Source organism: Halichoerus grypus, chromosome 1, assembly GCF_964656455.1.
Source record: "Halichoerus grypus chromosome 1, mHalGry1.hap1.1, whole genome shotgun sequence".
Lineage (NCBI taxonomy): Eukaryota > Metazoa > Chordata > Mammalia > Carnivora > Phocidae > Halichoerus > Halichoerus grypus.
Genome location: NC_135712.1, coordinates 81,921,820 through 81,945,859, shown reverse-complemented (window position 1 = coordinate 81,945,859; position 24,040 = coordinate 81,921,820). Strand labels below are relative to the sequence as shown.

The 24,040-nt window shown below is 41.6% G+C and overlaps 1 protein-coding gene across 3 annotated transcripts in view; it reads right to left on the bottom strand.

Annotated features, from left to right (window-relative positions):
- The window catches only part of MCF2L2 (MCF.2 cell line derived transforming sequence-like 2), a 238,693-nt gene that overhangs the window by 184,811 nt on the left and 29,842 nt on the right, over window positions 1-24,040 (bottom strand). For all 3 annotated transcript variants that reach the window (XM_078068515.1, XM_078068511.1, XM_078068517.1), the window contains exons 2-3: window positions 19,516-19,599; window positions 3,414-3,528 (exon numbers count right to left, since the gene is read on the bottom strand). In XM_078068515.1, the coding sequence (XP_077924641.1) occupies window positions 3,414-3,528; window positions 19,516-19,599 (199 nt within the window). The remainder of the gene's footprint in view (window positions 1-3,413; window positions 3,529-19,515; window positions 19,600-24,040) is intronic.

Genomic DNA, 24,040 nt, shown 5'->3' with positions numbered 1-24,040 from the left:
ACAAGATGAGACAATCAAAACCAAAATGAGGGCTCAATTCCACATGCCCAGACAAGCAGTGAGATCTATGAATATGATTCCTAAAGCCAAGCACCATCATCAGTTTCTCACTCTCCCCCTCCCTCACCCTGACCAGCACCTTTCTGTCCATCCCTTTCTACCCAGTCCTCCTACTATCAAGCTAGCTCACTCCCCTTCATTTTGCACCTGTCCCAGTGTAGAAGCCCCTAATCAGTCTCCCTGCCTCCTCTTCTGGCTCCGTCTGATCCACCGTGCACACCACTACCAGATTGATCTGGTTGTCATTCTCCTCGAAACCTCCAACGGCCTCTTCCTGCTCACTATGTCTAAACTCCTTAACTTGGTGGAAAAGGCCTTGCCTAGCCTGTTTCCAGATGTCTTTCCAGCTCTCATTTCTCACTACTGTCTGAAAAGGAGCCTCACTCTGTTCTGATCAACCTGCATGGTCTATAATTCCCCAAACATACTCTATTTAAAACTTCAAAATTCAGGGGACATTGGAAATAGAAGCCAAATGTTTTGCCCCAGATCACTCAGCTAGTGAGCAGTAGAATGTGGATTTCATTCCAGATCAGGGCTGTGTCCAAAGCTGTTAAACACCACCCTATTCGCTCTCTGGAATGTCACCTTCCATATCTACCCGTGGAAATCTTACCTATCTTTCAAGGCTATTCGTTCCTAAAGCTTTCCTTGTTATTCTTGTCTGAAGTGACTTTTCTCTCTTCTGACTTTCTTTAGCACTTTGTTCGCATATTTCACAAAATATCATGACAAAAGAGTCCTGTGACAAGCTTCTTGAGGTTCAAGATACAGTGTTATGGCCTCATCGGTCTTTATAGCACCTAACAGAACCATCCACACTGTTGGCACACAGCAAAGTTCTGGTGAAGAACGAGCTGCCATGGGAAGCTTTCTGTCCTCACCCAACCCAGCCACAGTGAGAGGTCCTTATTAATTTCAGGCACAGAGGTATCCTCTCCCTACCCTGGGTATCCTGCCATCCTCCTCTTCAAGTGCATCAATTCTTCCTTGTTCTGTATCATGAGCCCTCTGCCAACTGCCTATAAAACATTTTGCAGCCTGGGAAGGGCTCTGTTGCCTGGCAACCACTGTAAGATTTAGAAAGATGCATATGATGGTAAGTAGGAATCATAAAAGAAACAAGGGTAGTTTCATTCTTTGGAACCTGAAATGGAACCTGGACAGTAAGGTTCAGGTCAAATTCCCATTTTGGGCCTTCTTACCCATTGTCTCTGTTTTAAATAGGGGTGGGGCAGCAAGTGGGGTATGAGCTTTTGTTCTCAAGAACAAAAGCATTCTAGGAAAGGGGAAAACTCCTTATTTACAAGAAATTATATAAGGAACATAGGGCAGAAAAAAGACACCAGGCCAAAACATTAGTCCCTGATTTTGTCTTCTCTTCTCTTCTACATCTGGGAGATAGGGGTTCTACCCTTCAATGTTTCTCTCTACAATGGCACTGCCATCCACAGATGGCACTCAGTGTATGCTTCTCGGTGTGACTCAGAAAATGCTCAAGTACAAGATGAAAACCACCCATTTTGTTTAGCATATGACTGCATCTGGGGATTCAGGAAAATTAGATGGTGAGTTTAAAACAAACATAATGAGAATGGGGGGGCCACGTCCACCTGTTGCCCACCTCCCTGCTTACCCCCTTCCTTTGCTGCTCCCCATGGAAGGAGAAGTTCCTAAACTGATGGGTCTCTGTTTTAGAATGCAATCGAGCCAAAGAGGGGGACCAGGTTCAACTCCCTATAAACCAGGGAGGTAAAGGCAGGAAGACTGGGGTTCCCCTCTCTTCTGTCAGCAGCCTCCTTCTCACTCTATAATAAATACTCATTGATTGAAATGAATTATATCAGAACTGGAAGTTCCACCAACAATACTTCTTGAGAACCTACTATGTGCTGGGCACTGCGCTAGGGCTAGAGATAAAAGAGAAAACAAAACAAAACCAAAGCATTGGCCCCTACTTGAGTTGTTCAGTCTAATGGGAAATGCAGAAATAACTTCCATATACTATATAAGGGGTAAGATCAGGAGTCTATGGAAATTAAGAGTCTATGAGAGCAGAACTGAAGTCAGGGAAGGAGCCCTTGAAGAAATGAGATCAGACCGAGGGCTGATGAACGTGTAGAAGTTATCCAGATCAAGAAGGGTGGGAAAGGTGCTCAGCAGAGAACCACTTGAGCTCAGCCCAGAGACATACAGCATCCTTCCTTCAAATCAATAAAACCCCAAATCCTCACATGTCTGTGTAATACATGCCATATTCAGGGATCAAAGTAGAAAGGAAGGGAACTGGTGAAATATAATTTAAGCACTAAACTTTGAAGAAGTGCATTAAATAGAAATCCATAGCCTTCCCTGAAAAAAGAAGAAAGGTAACAAGCAAACACAAAAACCAAAAAAACTTTTAGAGTGAGTTTGGTTAAAGCAAACAACTCAACTGCCTGATCTCCACAGGTGGGATGAAACACCAGGTGGCCTTTCAATCACAAAGCTGGTGTTAACCTCGAAATCACATGAGGCAGACAGAAGGCAAGCTAAAGAGCACACACATGGCCTAACCTCACAGCAGTTAAGTAAGAGAAGATGTCATAAACACTATAACCCCATGGAGGGCAGGGCCTTTCCTGGCTGGAGAGTGGACATGGCACTAAGAGTTGGTTCTGGACCCCACTCCCAGCTCGATCTCTGTCTGTGAAATGGTTGTCACCAATATGAACTCTGTCCCACACTCCACACCTTGGATGCCTGGGTATTTACTGACTTCACTGGATAAAGGTATGAGGCCCGGGTTAGAGAGAGTGGAAACAGCAGATGCCAAAAACATCTTTGTCAAGGTCTTAGCTATAAGCACAGTTTTTAGTCCCGGCCTTTGTTTCCTAGCTCTTTGCCTCTCTTACCTGTCCATCTGAATAGGGCAGGTATAAAATCTTCCCCTAAATTCCTTATTTGGGGGAGATAACTAAATTAACTCCTAAAATGGCTTGACCTCCTTGAACAATGGCCATGTGTCCCAGATGACAGGCCCCAGGAAGCCAGAATCACTTTAATCCAGAGCAATGAACCTGAAGGCACAAAGTCAGCATTAGCTATTCAGTCAATGTTTCATTCACTCAACAATGTTTATTGAGTACCCCCTATGTGCACACCAGAGTCAAAATGGACATTCATTTATCATTGTTTTCTAGACTCTTCCCCTATCCCTTGTCTGTGATGGATAAATAAGAGAAATTGGCCAAGCTACATACTAGTGTGAGCCGTGCTCAGGGAAGATTCCATCTCAGCCCAGCCCCGCCACATGGGAAATTCAGCATAAAGCCAGTGACTGGGAAGGCAGCAAACCGCTATGTTCAGCTCACCTGGGGATGCTAGTCAGGTAGGTCATGACATTCAGGAAGTCTTCCTCTGGGAGGTGTTTGAACCCCACAAACTCTGGAAAAGTGATGATGGGGGCACCATCTTTCCCTCGACCTCCTGCAACAAAAACGGGTGGTCAAGATGTTAATAAAATGTCTTGGTGTCACATCCTGCAGGTAAGGGAGTTTGACTAATATCAAGTTGGGAGATAGATACTGGCCTCCCCCTTTTCTCTCTGTATTATTTCAGACTAGAATGTGGGAAGGTTGACATGGAACTATTTTGAACAAGTCTCTTCTTCATGCTTGCTCAAGTGATATTGTGAGAATTTACTTCTTAAATCCTTTGAAGATAGTTACTGTATAAAAGGTAGTATTAATTTAATTACTTTAGCATAGGTGGAACAGTAAATAATGCCAACACGAATATATAATATTGTTCTTCATTTTTGTAGTCAGTAAATATCAAAGGTAAAAGAGCATGGTGGTTAAGAGAGTTCATTCTAAAATCAGGCAGCCCAAGATGCGTGGCTGGGTGGCTCAGTCAGTTGAGCGTCTGCCTTTGGCTCAGGTCATGATCCTGGAGTCCTGGGATCGGGCTCCCTGATCAGCAGGGAGTCTGCTTCCCCTCTCCCTCTGCCACTCACCCAGGCTCCCCCAGCTCGTGCTCTCTCTCTCTCTCTCTCTCTCAAATAAATAAATAAATAAATAAATAAATTTTTAAAAATAAAAAATAAAATCAGACAGCCTGGTTCAAATCCTGCTTTGTCACTTGATTTCTATGTGATTTTACGCAAGATACTTAATCTAAATAGGAGTTTCCATTATATATATATATATATATATATATGGATATTATATATGTGTGTATATATATATATATCTCATAAGAATAATACTTGTACCTACCTCAAAAGGTATTGTGAGGATTAAGTGAGACCATATATGAAAAGCACCTTAGTAGAGCACTTATTACATATAAGTGCTCAATAAATAGTGACCATTATTATGGTTATAATTATTACAAGGAGGAAATAATCATCTGCCCTTCAATAATTTACCAACAGGGATATAAGACAGCACTGTGAAAACAGAAATGTAAAATTAATATTTAAATATTTGATCTATCGGAGCAGAGGTCACTAGATTAAATTAAATAGATTCCATTTCTTCATCTCCTTGCAGCTAGATGCAGCTATACGACTGAATTCTAGCCCCGTGGTTCCCAAACTGGGTCCCAGGTACCCAGAGAACCATGGTGAACTCGCAAAACCACCGTGAATATTTTAAATTTTTGAGGGAAACAGCAAGAGTTGGCATCTATAGGACACCATGTGTGCTACTAGCTTGAGGTAGTTCACAATTCCAACATTAAATTGCCCTATATTCTTTTTTTTTTTTTCCTATATTCTTTTGAAAGGCATTGCCTCGTTGTGAAGTTGGATTTTGGTGGCTGCTGAGATAAAGAGCAAGTGTAGTATGAAAAGGAATGTAGAACAGGAAATGAGGGTGGTGATGTTCAGTCTCATTCCAAGGCTTGAGATTATTGTAGTTACCTAAGAATGCAATTTAAACATTACTTTTTCTTTCAATTTATGTGTTTTGTTTTGTGTTTTTTTTTTTCAAACGGCTACTAAGTTCTAAGGGTATACAGACTTACTAAGTTGTTTTAACTATTAGGTATTGCTTTTGGCCAAGAAGGGCTGTGGAAATACTAAGATAGACTGAGATATCTATCTGAGACTGAAAAACTACGGCACCAAGAACTGAGAAAGCTGGGGGACCTATGCCCTAGCCAATGGGTTAAGAGCTGAATTGCTGGGAGCATCTTCCAGGTTATGCCCATGGAGGAAAACTACTTTAAGAAAAATAAAGGCTCCCAAGTGAAGCCAACTACAAATGACTGCATGCATTACACATCTAATGAAAGAGGTAGGGCAGGGTGTGGTTTAGTGAGAATTGTGTGATTAATGAGGGTGTGGGATCAATGAAGAAATTACAAAAAAGGGAGACTCAGAGAAGCAAAGGCGGGCCATGTACTGTCTACGCTTTCCTAAGGAGAGAGGGGCCTGGCCCATGATCACGAGTATCTAGACCATGTCAACAGGCTATTTGATGACACCATGATTAAGATCATCCAATCCACTCTGCTGCTCTGAGTCCACACCTGATAAGCATCTTCAGCTTATACTCTGACTTCCCATGTACATTTGTTTCCAGGGCAAAAATGTGCTGTCAGGCAAACATGAGTATTTGTATCATGTAAAGAGTAAGACAGCCTTGTGGTTTTCTACACCAGTCTCTTCTAGGTACTGTTAATATGGGGTTAGGCTCTCAAGAGACCAATCACTGTGGAATGAAACTGTGTGATACTTGTCCGGTTGTCATTCTTCTCCAGGAAGTATCTCTTTATTAATTCTACATGTTTATTTTAAATTTTAAAGGAAGTTACCTGCAGATTAGATGCTTGTCAAACTTTGACATGGCGATTAAGCTGCCTCAATAATTTGACTGAAAACAACTTAAATTGGGATACTATCAGCTTTCACCTCATATTCTTCCTCTTTACAGTTTTATAGCCATAGGAAGTCTTAGATAAATGCAAATTAAGAGAATTTACATCTCTAGTAAGGCTGAAATTAGATGCATTATAACACTGTACTAATTGCATAACCAATATTTGCCAAGAAAATGGCTAAAACATTTCAAGGACTCAAAACACCCTAAAATATTCATTAAGATAGGATTATACTACTTAATGATTTTGCCTTTCATTGTTAATTATAAATTAAAGCTCTTCACACCTAAGTAGAGAAAGACAGGTGGAGTGTTCTTATATCTTGGTTAATACCAATACTGAACACCACCCGCTGTTGAACATTAACCCTAAGAGACAGAAGCCCCAAGGAGACAGAGCTAAGCCTCGATACAGACATTGACAACCCACAGCAACGCATTCGGTGCCACCTTGTGAGAATACATGGAAATGCAAAAGGATGAGAGTGTACCAAAGACGTAGTCCTATTCAAGGAAAATAAAGAAAGCCAAAGTTAAGTAAAATGGTGACTTAAATAAATGTCATTACTCGTGGTATAATTTTCACCTGTTCATTAAACAGAAGAGGACTAGGTTTACTGCAGAAAATAGTAAGTTCTTGGGACACATAAGACTATTCCCATGAGGGTCTGCGTGTTGGCTGGCACTTCTATCCTATAGAGGAGAATTTAGAACACTAGGAAATCCTACAGGAAGATGGTGAAGACCAACAGTGAAAGAGAAAGTGAGTCAGTTAACTGCTATTTGCCTTCCAAAATCCATTTTCCTTTTCTCTCCCTACAAAAAACTGATTTTAGCTAGGAAAATGGTAATGCCACTTCTTGGGAGGCACTTCAGAAATCTCAGGGCCTGGGAAACCAAATAATCTATCCTAGATAATAAAGAATTGTCCCACATCCTGTGTGATTTCTGAATACCTTAACAGAAACTCATTATAAGTGAAAAATCCATTTATAGTGAACAGATCCTATAAATTCTGTTTCATACATAATAATAAAGGGTTTTTAAATATTTTCCATCTTATTGAGATATAATTGACATATAATATGGTATTAGTTTAAATATATATATAATGATTCGATATATATATATATATATTGTAAAATGATCGCCACAATAAGCTTAATTAACATCCATCACCTCAAAAATCACCTTACAAACTCTTCAGATCTAATCTCTTAGCAATTTTCAAATACACCATATGGTACCGTTAACTGTAGTCACCACACTGTACATTCCATCCCCAGAATATATTTATCTTGTAACTGGAAGTTTGTACTTTTGACCACTTTCCTCCATTTCCCCCACCCCCACCCTGCCTCTGGCAACCACCAATCTTTATCTCTGTTTCTATGAGTTCAGTTTTTTTTTTAGATTCCACATACAAGTAAAATGGTAAAGTATTTGCCTTTCCTTGTCTAACTTCTTTCACTTAGCATAACACCCTCAAGGTCCACCCATGGTGTCACAAATCAGAAATTATTTTTAAATGGTTTAAATATATACTGAATTTTTCAGGAATGCAACTACCCTATAAATTGAAGGAAGGTAATACTTTACTTTGTTCAGAATTTATCAACTTTGTTCAGAACTGTATCAACAATTGTTTACTCTTTCAGAAAATCACTACAGTAAGGCCACTCAGGGGGTCTGATCACCCACACCACACCCCAGCATTTGCAGCTATCACATTCATGATGACTCTGAGTACCTGACGACTTTATTTTTTTTTCTAGTATAGCTAGAAATACATATTGAAATACATATTATTTTACTACTCTTACTTTCCTTTTATTTCTCCTTTACTACTCTCCTTTACACTTTATTTCTTTTTTTCAGTGTATGCATAAATAAGGGGTAGCTATTCACACTCCGTGAGCACACAACTAAACTACATTTCCCATGATATTAAATGTATCCATCTAACTGATCCAAGTTCAAGTCAATGGTATGTGGTATGTGCTGTTGCTGAGCTGAAGCTTTTAAGGAGCAGTATGCTCGGGGCGCCTGGGTGGCTCAGTCGTTGAGCGTCTGCCTTCTGCCTTCGGCTCAGGTCATAATCCCAGCATCCTGGGATCAAGCCCCGCATTGGGCTCCCTGCTCAGCGGGAAGCCTGCTTCTCCCTCTCCCACTCCCCCTGCTTGTGTTCCTGCTCTCATTATCTCTCTCTCTGTGTCAAATACATAAATAAAATCGTTAAAAAAAAAAAAGAAGCAGCAGCAGCAGTATGCTCTCTTTTCCCTGTCTGCTTTCTGGATACAGATAATAAGATGGCCACAAAATAGATAATAGTAACATGAGCCATAAAGTAGAGGGAACCTTCATGTTTGTAATGAAGATGGAGAAAAGTCATCTGCTGACCATGAACGTACATGCTGGACTGCTCCAAGAGAAATAACTAAATTTCTGTTTTGTTTGTTTGAACTACTATACACTTCGGAGTCTATTTGGTATAGCTGTTCAGCCCACCCTAACTAATACAGGTTATGGTATCCATAAATTTCAATTCAGAATAGTGGAGGACAATACAAGTCATTTGTTATAAAAAGAAGGATTTCAGGCCAACCTGACTGAGAACCATTTCCGTAGTCTACACTTCTCAGTACAATAGCCACTAGACATATGTGGCTGTTGAGCACATGCAATATAACCCGTCCAAATTGAGATGTGCTGTAAGTGTGAAATACAAACTAGATTTCCAAGACTTAGGATGAAAAAAATGTAAAGTATCTCAACAATAATTTTGAATATTGATGATTTGTTGGAATGATATTTTAGATATATTGGGTTAAATAAAAATGCTATTAAAATTAATTTCACGTGTTCCTCCTTGCTTTTTTAAATATGGTTACTACAAAATTAAAAGTACATATGTGGGTCACAGTAAATTTCTTTTAAACAGTACTGCTCTCTACACCTTCTTGCATTGGTTCTCATTTCCTGGATGCCAAGTTACTAACTCCATCTCTGATTTAGACAGAAGTTTTGACTCTGGTCAGTTCCTTAATTTGACATTCTCCATTGTTTCAGTGAGAATTTCCCACTTGCTGGGAGGGAACACTGTCGACTCCACAAGCCTGAGTATTTTATGCCTCCATTATTAATTATTTTTAAAAGGTGTTATGTGAGAGAGAGGGGGAACTTCAGACAATGATTCCAAGGGGAGGAAATAACCATTAAAAGAAAAAGAAAATGATAATTCCTTTTAATTAGAAGAAAGGTATTATGGTAGATACTGATAAATGGCTAATTTATAACCACTCCCCTTCTCTCCCGATCACCTTCTACTGTAGCCATTTCAAAGCTAAATGTTTGCCTTTTCTGACTCCCTTGCTGGTAGAAATGGCTACATGACACAGTTCCAGGATGACACATAAGCAGAAGTCTACTGAGAGCTTCTGGGAAAGTTTTTGCTCTCCTGGCAAAAAGAATAGAAGAAACCAGCATTGCTCATTCACCTTCTTCCTGCTTTGGACACAGACTTGATATCTGGAGCTGCCGCAACCATACTGACATTAAGACTTTTTGCAAAGATGCACCCTTAATGTCATGGAGTCACTGATCCGATACAAGGAATTTCTACTTTTGGACCTCTCGTTTTGTGGCTTAGAAAACAAACAAACAAGTCCTATGGGCTAAATTCTCTTATAGTCCGATACTATGCGAGGCACTTTCCTTAAAACAAGCACTTTACCAACGAGAAACCTGAGGTTCACAACAACATCCTAACTGTGTTGGGATGTGAACCCACAGTTGTCTGAGTCCAAAGCCTAGGGTGTTTCCACCACGCTAACCTGCTTATATTCTCTTGTTCCCTAGCTAAGCCCTAAATTTAGATATATCCCAAGTTCACTGAGAACATGCATTGTCTTTCAAGGTCAGAGCTACCAGAGGCCCAACCCTGGTCACTACCCAGTTCCTGCCGGTGGTCCCCGCTCACGGACTTGACCATCCAGAGGCCTCCAACCATCCGGCCCAACCATGGGTCAGCCATCTCTCCTGCCAGCTGGGAGCACACTCGGAGCACAACAGGCCAGGCAACTGGAGCCTCGCTGAGAAAAAGGCCCCCTCCTGTCCTTCCCAGCATTCCTGATTGACGGGGCCTCTGGCCCTTCCCAGAGCTCAGTGGAATCTGTAGAAAAGTCTGCAGCTGGAATATCCTCACCCTGCTTGCCTGAATCAGGAAACGGAAAACTGCCGTGACCCAGACCAGAGGCCATAGCTAGGTTGCCACAGTGACGGGAAAAGACCTAAGTCCGGGGATTTCTGTTTTACCACCACAGAGACACAGGCACCCACAACACCCTCCTTACTGACATTTGCTGCCACTTTAGGTAAGGACGAAAAGCAGGCCTAGTAATTCCAAGAAAGTGCTGACTTAGAGAACCCCAGGGCTGCTGATAGTCTTCAAGACTTGCAGGGTTGCAAACGTTACCACAGCTAATCCATGCTTCTCTCTCCTAAGAAGGGCAAACTTGAGGCCACAGGATGACGAGAGAAGCTCAGAAATGAAAGATTGTCTCTGCCATGGTCAAAGTGACTTTCCTAACGCAGACGTGTCCTCTTTGGCCCACTGTGTGTTTCTATAGTTCTATGTTCTCCATTAAAGAGCGACAATTCTCTCTATTACTGACTTAGTTGTGGCATTTTACATCATTTCAACTGTGAGCATGGCTTGGCTTTGGTTCCTTATACAAACTATATCATGCCAAAAACTATTTCTTGTACTATAACCCTAAAATAAGCATTTTTATGGGATTAAAATATATCAGAAAAAAAAGTCATTTAGTTGGTAGTTGCAATGCTAAGCATTTTTCATATACTGTGTCTTTGATCCTCAAAATTATGATGACCCCACCCATTCATTCCCCAAATGAAAGTGAGGCTTGGAGAACTGAGTTGCCCAAGGAAATGCAGCTGGCCAACAGCAGAACCTAAATCCATATCTAGGGCTGTCTGATACCCATTTATTTATTGCCTCTGAGAAATAAGAATAGAGAGAAGCACCTCGGTAATATTCAAAAGGGGTAACTTTGGATCACTTAATGCATAAATTAATCAATCACTGGACTCCTTCCCCAGATGAGCCGTTATATATGCCAGCATCCTGTGCTGGGGCATTCAAGTTTTGGTGTAAGGGTAGAGAAATCCACTCCACCTCACCCATCATCCATTCCAGACCCTGATGCACGTGAGCCTTGCAGCCTTCTGTGGTATAAGGCTCTCCCTGTGAGAAGCTGTGAGACTGCACCTTCAGGAGGCTGGTGAGGTACCCCCACCAGGGCCAAGACCGTGGTGCCTAGGCCGGGGATGTGAGGAGCAGTCCTCACAGGACAGACCAGGAGGACTCGGATAACCTTGAACTGAGCTCCTATTATGTTACAGTTTCTGTTCCAAGCAATACAGGTAGAAATAAAAAAAAAAAATGAGGACTTTGTACTTACAGAGCCTTCAGTGACTATATGAGCAGTGACCAATGTGGAGGAAAGACCAGAGAATTCCCCAGAATGTCTGGATTGTATAAGATGTCCCCACCTAGGATACAACTCTGGGATGGGGAGAGGTATTCCAATAACAGAGATTGCATTTCCCTCAAACTTAGTAAGATAAGGTCTTGGGAGCAGATTAAATATAATTTAGAGAAAGAAAAGAAATGTGTCTCTTTTTTTTTTAATTTTTTATTGTTATGTTAATCACCATACATCACATCATTAGTTTTTGATGTAGTGTTCCATGATTCATTGTTTGTGCATAACACCCAGTGCTCCATGCAGAACGTGCCCTCCTTAATACCCATCACCAGGTCAACCCATCTTCCCACCCCCCTCCCCTCCAGAACCCTCAGTTTGTTTTTCAGAGTCCATAGTCTCTCATGGTTCGTCTCCCCCTCCGATTCCCCCCCTTCATTCTTCCCCTCCTGCTATCTTCTTCCTTTTTTTTTTTTCTTAACATATATTGCATTATTTGTTTCAGAGGTACAGATCTGTGATTCAACAGTCTTGCACACTTCACAGCGCTCACCATAGCATATACCCTCCCCAATGTCTATCACCCAGCCACCCCATCCCTCCCACCCCCACCACTCCAGCAACCCTCAGTTTGTTTCCTGACATTAAGAATTCCTCATATCAGTGAGGTCGTATGATACATGTCTTTCTCTGATTGAACTATTTCGCTCAGCATAACACCCCCCAGTTCTATCCACGTCCTTGCAAATGGCAAGATCTCATTCCTTTTGATGGCTGCATAATATTCCATTCTATATATATACCACATCTTCTTTACCCATTCATCTGTCGATGGACATCTTGGCTCTTTCCACAGTTTGGCTATTGTGGACATTGCTGCTATAAACATCGGGGTGCACGTACCCCTTCGGATCCCTACATTTGTATCTTTGGGGTAAATACCCAGTAGTGCAATTGCTGGATCGTATGGTAGTTCTATTTTCAACTTTTTGAGGCACCTCCATACTGTTTTCCAGAGTGGTTGCACCAGCTTGCATTCCCACCAACAGTGTAGGAGGCTTCCCCTTTCTCCGCATCCCCACCAACATGTGTCGTTTCCTGACTTGTTAATTTTAGCCATTCTGACTGTGTGAGGTGGTATCTCATTGAGGTTTTGATTTGGATTTCCCTGATGCCGAGTGATGTTGAGCACTTTTTCATGTGTCTGTTGGCCATTTGGATGTCTTCTTTGCAGAAATGTCTGTTCATGTCTTCTGCCCATTTCTTGATTGGATTATTTGTTCTTTGGGTGTTGAGTTTGATAAGTTCTTTATAGATTTTGGATACTAGCCCTTTATCTGATATGTCATCTGCAAATATCTTCTCCCATTCTGTCGGTTGTCTTTTGGTTTAGTTGACTGTTTCTTTTGCTGTGCAAAAGCTTTTTATCTTGATGAAGTCCCAATAGTTCATTTTTGCCCTTGCTTCCCTTGCCTTTGGCAATGTTTCTAGGAAGAAGTTGCTGCGGCTGAGGTCGAAGAGGTTGCTGCCGGTGTTCTCCTTTAGGATTTTGATGGACTCCTGTCTCACATTTAGGTCTTTCAACCATTTTGAGTCTATTTTTGTGTGTGGTGTAAGGAAATGGTCCAGTTTCATTCTTCTGCATGTGGGGGTCCAATTTTCCCAACACCATTTGTTGAAGAGACTGTCTTTTTTCCATTGGACATTCTTTCCTGCTTTGTCAAAGATTAGTTGACCATAGAGTTGAGGGTCCATTTCTGGGCTATCTATTCTGTTCCATTGATCTATGTGTGTTTTTGTGCCAGTACCACATGTCTTGATGATGACAGCTTTGTAATAGAGCTTGAAGTCTGGAATTGTGATGCCACCAGCTTTGCTTTTCTTTTTCAGCATTCCTCTGGCTATTCGGGGTCTTTTCTGGTTCCATACAAATTTTAGGATTATTTGTTCCATTTCTTTGAAAAAAGTTGATGGTATTTTGATGGGGGATTGCATTGAATGTGTAGACTGCTCTAGGTAGGATTGACATCTTCACAATATTTGTTCTTCCAATCCATGAGCATGGAACGTTTTTCCATTTCTTTGTGTCTTCCTCAATTTCTTTCATGAGTATTTTATAGTTTTCTGAGTACAGATCCTTTGCCTCTTTGGTTAGATTTATTCCTAGGTATCTTATGGTTTTGGGTGCAATTGTAAATGGGATCGACTCCTTAATTTCTCTTTCTTCTGTTTCGTTGTTGGTGTATAGGAATGCCACTGATTTCTGTGCATTGATTTTATATCCTGCCACTTTACTGAATTCCTGTATGAGTTCTAGCAGTTTTGGGGTGGAGTCTTCTGGGTTTTCCACATAAAGTATCATATCATCTGCAGACAGTGAGAGTTTGACTTCTTCTTTGCCAATTTGGATGCCTTTTATTTCTTTTTGTTGTCTGATTGCTGTGGCTAGGACTTCTAATACTATGTTGAATAGCAGTGGTGATAGTGGACATCCCTGCCGCGTTCCTGACCTTAGGGGGAAAGCTCTCAGTTTTTCCCCATTGAGAATGACATTTGCTGTAGGTTTTTCATAGATGGCTTTTATGATATTGAGGTATGTACCCTCTATCCCTATACTCTGAAGAGTTTTGATCAAGAAAGGATGCTGTACTTTGTCAAATGCTTTTTCTGCATCTATTGAAAGGATCATATGATTCTTGTTCTTTCTTTTGTTAATGTGTTGTATCACGTTGATTGATTGTGGATTTGAACCAACCTTGCAGCCCAGGGATAAATCCCATTGGTCATGGTGAATAATGCTTTTAATGTACTGTTGGATCCTATTGGCTAGTATTTTGGTGAGAATTTTTGCATCCATGTTCATCAAGGATATTGGTCTGTAATTCTCCTTTTTGATGGGCTCTTTGCCTGGTTTTGGGATCAAGGTAATGGTGGCCTCATAAAACAAGTTTGGAAGTTTTCCTTCCACTTCTATTTTTTGGAACAGTTTCAGAAGAATAGGTATTAATTCTTCTTTAAATGTTTGGTAGAATTCCCCTGGGAAGCCATCTGGCCCTGGGCTTTTGTTTGTTGGGAGATTTTTGATGACTGCTTCAACTTCCTTAGTGGTTATAGGTCTGTTCAGGTTTTCTATTTCTTCCTGGTTCAGTTTTGGTAGTTGATACATCTCTAGGAATGCATCCATTTCTTCCAGGTTATCTAATTTGCTGGCATATAGTTGTTCATAATATGGTCTTATAATTGTTTGTATTTCTTTGGTGTTGGTTGTGATCTCTCCTCTTTCATTCATGATTTTGTTGATTTGGGTCATTTCTCTTTTCTTTTTGATAAGTCTGGCCAGGGGTTTATCAATCTTGTGAATTCTTTCAAAGAACCAGCTCCTAGTTTCGTTGATCTGTTCTATTGTTCTTTTGGTTTCTATTTCATTGATTTCTGCTCTGATCTTTATTATTTCTCTTCTCCTGCTGGGTTTAGGCTTTATTTGCTGTTTTTTCTCTAGCTCCTTTAGGTGTAGGGTTAGGTTGTGTATTTCAGACCTTTCTTGTTTCTTGAGAAAGGCTTGTATTGTTATATACTTTCCTCTTAGGACTGCCTTTGCTGCATCCCAAAGATTTTGAATGGTTGTGTTTTCATTTTCATTGGTTTCCACGAATTTTTTTAATTCTTCTTTAATTTCCTGGTTGACCCATTCATTCTTTAGTAGGATGCTCTTTAGCCTCCATGTATTTGAGTTCTTTCTGACTTTCCTCTTGTGATTGAGTTCTAGTTTCAAAGCACTGTGGTCTGAAAATATGCAGGGAATAATCCCAATCTTTTGGTACTGGATGAGACCTGATTTGTGATCTAGGATGTGATCTATTCTGGAGAATGTTCCATGGGCACTAGAGAAGAATGTGTATTCTGTTGCTTTGGGATGGAATGTTCTGAATATGTCTGTAAAGTCCATTTGGTCCAGTGTGTCATTTAAAGTCTTCATTTCCTTGTTGATCTTTTGCTTAGATGATCTGTCCATTTCAGTGAGGGGGGTGTTAAAGTCCCCCACTATTATTGTATTGTTGTCAATGTGTTTCTTTGCTTTTGTTATTAAATGCCTTATATAATTGGCTGCTCCCATGTTAGGGGCATAGATATTTACAATTGTTAGATCTTCTTGTTGGATAGACCCTTTAAGTAGGATATAGTGTCCTTCCTCATCTCTTATTACAGTCTTTGGTTTAAAATCTAATTTGTCTGATATAAGGATTGCCACCCCAGCTTTCTTTTGGTGTCCATTAGCATGGTAAATGGTTTTCCGCCCCCTCACTTTCAATCTGGGGGTGTCTTTGGGTCTAAAATGAGTCTCTTGCAGACAGCATATCGATGGGTCTTGTTTTTTAATCCAATCTGGTAGCCTGTGTCTTTTGATTGGGGCATTTAGCCCATTTACATTCAGGGTAACTATTGAAAGATATGAATTTAGTGCCATTGTATTGCCTGTAAGGTGACTGTTACTGTATATTGTCTGTGTTCCTTTCTGGTCTATGTTACTTTTAGGGTCTCTCTTTGCTTAGAGGACCCCTTTCAATATTTCTTGTAGGGCTGGTTTTGTGTTTGCAAATTCCTTTAGTTTTTGTTTGTCCTGGAAGCTTTTTATCTCTCCTTCTATTTTCAAGACAGCCTAGCTGGATATAGTATTCTTGGCTGCATATTTTTCTCATTTAGTGCTCTGAATATATCATGCTGGCCCTTTCTGGCCTGCCAGGTCTCGGTGGATAGGTCTGTTGCCAATCTAATGTTTCTACCATTGTAGGTTACAGACCTCTTGTCCCAAGCTGCTTTCAGGATTTCCTCTTTGTCTCTGAGACTCGTAAGTTTTACTATTAGATGTCGGGGTGTTTACCTATTTTTATTGATTTTGATGGGGGTTCTCTGTGCCTCCTGGATTTTGATGCCTGTTTCGTTCCCCAAATTAGGGAAGTTCTCTGCTATAATTTGCTCCAATATACCTTCTGCCCCCTCTCTCTTTCTTCTTCTTCTGGGATCCCAATTATTCTAATGTTGTTTTATCTTATGGTATTGCTTATCTCTCAAATTCTGCCCTCGTGATCCAGTAGTTGTTTACCTCTCTTTTTCTCAGCTTCTTTATTTTCCATCATTTGGTCTTCTATATCACTGATTCTCTCTTCTGCCTCATTTATCCTAGCAGTTAGTGCCCCCATTTTTGATTGCACCTCATTAATAGCCTTTTTGATTTCGACTTGGTTAGATTTTAGTTCTTTTATTTCTCCAGAGAGGGTTTCTCTAATAACTTCCATGCTTTTTTCAAGCCCAGCTAGTATCTTTAAAATCATGATTCTGAACTCTAGGTCCAACATCGTACTAATGTCCGTATTGAGTAGGTCCCTGGCAGTCCGTACTACCTCTTGTTCTTTTTGTTGAGGTGATTTTTTCCATCTTGTCGTTTTGTCCAGAGGAGAACAGATGAATGAGAGAACAAAATGCTAACAGGGTAACAATGTCCCCAGAAAGTATACTCTAAACAAATCAGAAAAGACCTGAAACCGGGGGGAAAGAAATGGAAGGAAAGAAAAAAAAAAAGAAAAAGAAAAAGATAAAAACAAAAACAGAACAAAGCAAAAAAAACAGAATATGATCAAATATGATCAGGCTGGTGCATAAATCAGTGCCACACACTAGATTTTGGGTGTATTTTGGTCTGTTAGAAGAAAGTGCCTCCCAAAATTTTAAAGAAAGAAAAACTTATATATGTACAAAAATAAGGGTTGATACGATGAAGGGATGGAATATGACTGTAAAGATGAAAATTATAAAAAATTTTATAAAAGGAATTGATAAGATAAGAAGTTGTTTGAAAAAATAAAGAAGAGGATTTTTAAAAAAGAAAAAAAAAGGGAGAGAATGTGATCAGGCAGGAGACTAGAACAAAGCCATACACTAGAGATTTAGGGTATATTTTGATCTCTTAGAAGACACTGTATCTCAAAATTTTAAAGAGAGAACAACTTATATATATATATGCCAAAAATAAGGGTAACTACTATGAAGGGATAGAATATGACTCTAAAAATGAAAAATAAAAATATTTTTTAAAAAAGGGATTGATAAGATGTTGGTTGAAAAAGGGAAGAAGAAAAATTCAAAAAAAAAAAAGACAGTTAAAAAATAAAATTAACTTTGAAAGACTAAAGAATCATGGTAAAAAAGCCATGGATTCTATGTGCGGTATTCCCCTAGCGCTGGAGTTCTGCCGTTCTCATTGTTCGGTAAACTTGGTCTTGGCTGGCTGTTCTTGCTGATCTTCTGGGGGAGGAGCCTGTTGCTGTGGTTCCCAAATGTCTTTGCGGGAGGCGGAATTGCCCCGCCCTTGCCAGGTGCCAGCTAAGTATCTGCTCGGGTTTGATCTCAGGAGCTTTTGTTCCCTGCAAGCTTTCGGTACAGCTTTGGAGGAAGAGAGTGAAAATGGCGGCCTCCCAATCTCCACCCCAGAGAAGCCGAGAACTCAGGGCCCTGCTCCTCAGTGAGCCCCCAGAGAAAAGCAGTCAATCACTCCCGTCTCACCGGTGTCTGGCCGCACTCCGTGCTCACCCAGCCTGTGACGGAGCATTTCTATCTCTGGCACCCAACTCGGTGTGGAGTCTCCAAACCCAACAGATCCCTGCTGCGTACTCCTGCGCCGCTCCTCCCAGGGGACGAAGGGGAGTCTCCCTGGATCTGCCGCTTGTTGGGTCCCTGCTGGAGGAGGGACTGTGTCGTGGATCACAGTTTATGGCAACCCCAAGCTGAGAGCCCGCGCCTCGGCTCCGTCTCTGCAGCCGGCTTCCCCGCTCCGATACCTGGGAGCTCTGCCGCACTCAGGCACCCCCGGTCTTTCTGTGACCCTGAGGGTCCTGAGACCACACTGTCCCAGCGAGGGTTCCACCCCCTGCTTAGCCACTGGAGCAACCTCCCTCAGCGGAGCAGACTTCTAAAAGTTCTGATTTTGTGCTCCGCGGCTCTATCACTTGCCAGAAGCGGCCAACGGCAGCCCCCTCCCCCACCATCTATCCTCCCAAATATCGCCTCGGATTCACTTCTCCGCACATCCTACCTTCCAGAAAGTGGTCACTTTTCTGTTCAGAGAGTTGTTGCTATTCTTTTCTTCGATCTCCTGTTGAGTTCGTAGGTGTTCAGAATGGTTTGATCCCTATCCAGCTGAATTCCTGGAACCATGTGAAATCCAGGTCTCCTACTCCTCCCCCATCTTGCTCCGCCCCCCAGAAATGTGTCTCTTTTAATATCCCATGTTGTAGGGTTAAATTCATACCAACTTCATATTCTCTGTGATGGAACTAAGGTAGCTTTGTTGCTTTTTTCAGGTGTAAAAGATGAGGAGAGTAACTTGCCACCTTATTCCTCTGTGATGTGTGCTAAGGACAATTTCACACCATGCTTCTAAGACAGGTCTAACTGTAATTTAGGGTTTGGTATGTATCTCCAGTTTCAGTAATCAAAGTCATGTCAACATTCGCTAAGTGAATAAGAAAGAAGAGTATTCTGGTAATGACAACTTCTCAGGGTTGTGCCTAGGCTCAGAAAATTTCTAGCCTTTTATGAACATTAGCCTCTCTTTATTCCCAAATGCTCAATGGAAATCAATGCATTAAAATTAGGTCCATAAGAGCTAAGAATAAAAGACAAATCTCGAAGAGAACAAATAACCTCACCAATGCTCATGAACCCTTAAAACCACTCTCTTAAGGTTAGATCTTGGGAAAAACCTCCAACAAGAATGTAGGAAGAACATCATGGTGACAGCTGATATCAGTAGTTATTTCCTTTCCCTTCCTCAAAATCTTTTTAGCTCTGTTCTTTACAACCTCAAAGAAATGTACTCCCTTAAGGAAGATCAAATTGCACTCAACAGCAATAGGAATGACATCTATGAGATCTGACCCTCCTCCAGCTGTTCATTGTAACTCTGGGAGAGGCTGAAGGGATGTCTAAGACTTGGGTACACTGTTCATCCAGGTTCAAGAGGCTGGGCCCTTCCCAACAAGATACCCTGCAACAAAATCTAAAATACAAATTAATTTGCCCCTTACCTGAGAGAATGGCAAACTGTCTGTGAAGTTGTTCAATTATGTCCACTGCCACCAAGGGCCTGATTTCCTGCTGCATAATTTCATCTGCACAAATGAAATACAAATTAGGTTAAATTTGTGTAAATCACAAAGAGAATTTAAAAGGAAGTGGGGGGGGAAGAAAGGGAAGTTTCACTACTAGGGAAATCTGGGACTTATCTAGATATGGTTATAGGCACATTATTCTCTTGAGATCTCTATTCCTGAGATGCAGGAATGGACCTGGGTTTTGTGTGGTGTGGAGCTTATACCCAGGAGCACAGGAACACATTTCTAGAGCCTCTCCCAAGGCTTTAGGAGGGTCAACACAAGGAAGGGGCCCTGAAGCTTAAGCTTCAGCAGCTTCACCATATAGCTGCTGGAATGGTCTCATTACCAAGGCAGGTACTCAGGGACCTGCCTACTCCTTTAGATTTTAAACACAAACAATCTAGGTCACCAGAGTTCATCCCAAGCTGGGTCATAAAATCTATCTGACACTTACGAATGTTCTCGGCTTTTTGTTTCCTTCCCTCCCTCATTCCTTCGTTTTTGCCTCCCTCCTTAATTACCTTTCTTCTCCTTCCAGAATACTTCAAGGGCCTCTTCCCACTGCCAAGCATGTTTAGGGAGACACTTCTCTATTTTGCTAATTAAAGATACTCCATACTGAACAAAAAGTTACAGGCTTCCAAGGCAAAAATTCAAATCTTTCAAGTACAAACCTACCCATGTCCTCTAACCCTAAGAGTGATATGTAAGCCCTATGATTTGCATTCTATCCATTTGGGGGAATGGGATTAGAGAGGGGAGAAGACTGAATGGAAATCCTTAGCCTGGGTTGGAAATAGGAAGGCATTTTCACACTCTCACTGCCTAAGATAGTATTATCGTCATTTAATTATATCCCAGAGAATCTAAAAAAAAATGAGCTGGTTATTGTTTCTATAACAGTTAAATATCAGATAAGACTAAGGCAGAGTCAAATAGTCTTGTACATTGATGCTAAATAGGAATCTGCCATTGATTCAGCCTGGAGTCAGGGTAATGGTATGATATTGTAACACTGACCAATAGGAAGGTTATATTTTGGAAGCTCCTCCCAGAACCTTCTCAGCTTTAGTGTGAAAGTTAAAGGAGATGATATATATGGGGGTGTACACAGTAGATGCTCGGTAAATACTAGTTATAGCCCTTTGTCTGGAAAGGCCTTTACCATATTTGTTTGCTAAAAGTTTTTTCTTTTTAAGATTTTATTTATTTACTTATTTACTTATTTATTTATTTCTTTGAGAGAAAGTGCTTGCACACGAGCAGGGGAAGGAACAGAGGGAAAGGGAGGGGAAAAAAATCTCAAGCAGACTCTCACTGAGTGCAGAGCTGACCGGGGCTCAATCTCAGGACCCTGAGACCATGACCTGAGCCAAAACCAAGAGTGGGACGTTTAATGGACTGATCCACCAAGGCGCTCCCTGAAAGTCTTGTAAGGGCTGGGGCAAGTGCCAGTTTAAATGCTAAGACCCTTCTTAGGTGCCTGGGTGGCTCAGTTGGTTAAGCGTCTGCCTTCAGCTCAGGTCATGATCCCAGGGTTCTGGGATCAAGTCCCACATCAGGCTCCCTACCCCGCATCGGGCTCCCTGCTCCACAGGGAGCCTGCTTCTCCCTCTGCCTCTCCCTCTCTCTCTCTCTGTCTCTCATGAATAAAAAAATAAAATCTTAAAAACATACCTACATACATACATAAATATATACATACGAAGAGCCTTCTCAATGAATTCTACCACTTTCTCTGAAGGAAAGGAGGTAAACCCAGGCCAGAGCTCATTCCTTCATTCCTCCTTTCTCTTTCCACCCTGAATTCACTAAAAATTCACTAAACCCCTGTTTCACTGTTAATTGTAGTGGGTACAATAATGACGCTGTAGTTATATTTGGCAAAAGGGAAGAGTCTTCTTGGTTTTATACACAAACTATTTAACAGTAAAATGATATTAAGTCTGAGATCTGCTTAAAAATACTCAAGTGCTCCCTCCCCCTTGCCAAAAATGTATGGGGCAGGGGGAGGAGGGGATGAAATGAGATTGACAAATATGAATAATTATTAAAGCTGGTTGTTGGGTCCATGGGATTGCATTATATAATTCTTTTGCATATGTTTCAAATTTTTCATAATAAAATATAAATTATAAATGGAAACCAACATAGAGAATTTAAGCAGGAACAGGAGTTATATAATTGAAGAGTTTTTCAGAATATAATCTCCCGGTAGTCTGAGAAAACGGTACACTCAAAAATAGAGCTGGATCACTATATTTTCATACCTGAGGGAGCATATTTAAGAGATAATGACCACAAAGAAAAACCAAGATCATAAGATGCAATTTATTGTTATTGTACCTCAATATTTGAGGTGTGCTTTAGACATTTTAAATAGGTAAGATCTGAAAATGGACAACAGAAGTGAGTTAAGCCAACCATCCCCCAACCCATCTCATTTTTTAAGTGAAGAAATGGAGACCCAGAGAGATTCTGACCTTGCCTGTGGTTATATAATTTAAGCATGGAGTCAGAGTCAGCCTGGGATCACCTGACTCTAAGGACAAACCTGGGCCTTCCATGATAGGAGTTCCATGATAGGAGTTGGTCTTCAGCAGCACTGTTTTCTACCACCCCTGAGAGGGTAACTAGTGTCTCTCATCATGGGAATGTGTGGGTTGTTCAGCCTTCCAACAGAGATCTTTCCCACTTGGGGTTACCAAATGAACAGGACTAAGATATATAATTTGTTTTTCAAGAATAGAAATGAGCTGGTTTGCCTTTGCTGAGAAAGCTTGGCCCCCTACCGGGAGTGAAAGGGTTGTCCTTGAAGATGTCCCAGCAAAGGAACCTCATGACCCCACCTGGCCAGCCACAACAAATCATGCGGCTTTCTTAGACTCAGTGCTGACCCAGAGCATGGAGGTAACCTCAGACACACCGAGCTTTTAGTGATGCCTGACATCTGAGGACCTGCTGGAAGAGGGGCACGCTCGGTTCAGCCCCAAACAGGCCACATTCATACTCTGACCAAAAGACACACAAAGACCAGCCCTATTGCTGGTAAGCCTTGCTATCCACTCCTCTCTAGATGGGGTAGGGAAGGGAGGGCAGGAGCTCTTTTGTCTAAAGGAGCCCCCTTCTGTGCAATGGGAAAGAACCCAGACAGCCCTGCATGGGAAGGGCCATTTCTGCCAACTCTTAGCTAGATACCAGAGCAAGGACACTCTGAGCCTCAGTGTCCTGTGTTGTGAAATGGCTTTTCTTTCTCCAGAAACAGTTGGGCATGACCAGTGAGGACCCCCAAAGTGGTAATGCCTACTGCGCTCTGCCTGGCCCCTTGGTTCTGTGTGGATGCTTCCTGCTCACTGCTTGCTACTTTTGATGTGCATGGATTAGGGAGAAACTTGTCTCTTTCAACCCACATAAGGCCAGGGGAAGTGATAATTCAATTTCAACACAATCTGTATCCTGGGCAAAGTTACAAATAGATCAGGGGAAAACTTGTCCCTTTTCTATCCCTGGTAAGTATACAGTGAGTGAGTGTATGCTATCCCGGACCCAGAGTTCCAGAGATGCAAAAGGCCATCGAAGGGTACAACACAGCCTCCTCGGGGATGGAATAAACAGCCTTGCACATCCCATGGAAACTCGGCTTGGGAAGGCAGCAAGCAACACCCCTGCATTGTCCACTGCCCAGTCTGAGAGAGCAGTGCAGGCTCTGGGGCAGGACCTTTCCCACTGATTGCAGCCGTCCTCACAGCAGAGAGCAGGGAACTGCTCATAAGAGCTATTTGCTGTCTGCCTGTTGCAACTGGTCAGGAATAAAGGGGCAGCAGAACCCTTGACTTCCACTCTGGCTGAAATTTCAGTCACATTGGGATTTAAAAGATTCAAGTATGGTCTGAAGAAAAAAAGAACCAAATTTCTAAGTAAGTAAGTAAATTAGGGAAATAGTGTTTAGTCTGGACCGACAAGGGAAGGCAGACCCTGCCACATTTCTACTTTACCAAGGGAGTCTGGTGAACAGGAAAAACAGAAGTCTGCTGCCTCGCTGGACTAGGAATGGGCCCAGGATCCCCTGTCCCAGCCTCTGTTAGTAACGCTAACAAGCACCAGCTGTGAGCCAGCCCTGATCACGCACCTCACAGATTAACTCATTTAATGAGTTGGATAATGACAGTAAAGGAATGCACCCTTGCACTAAAATGAACCTCCTCTGGTGCATCCCGCCCTCTCACTCCCTCAACTAGACCAGACTTGACTGCCAGGAAAACACATACAGACTGGAAGCTCGGAGAAATCAGTTGCCAGGCTGGTACGAAAAGCCACCTCATGGAGACATGCTGTTTCACTTCTCTTTTTTATTGGCCAGGTCAGAAATAACACAAACCCATTTTTCCTTCTTTTACTGGGTCCTGTGCTATATATAGCAATGCTTGACCTGAACCATAAGACAGCATTGAAGTCT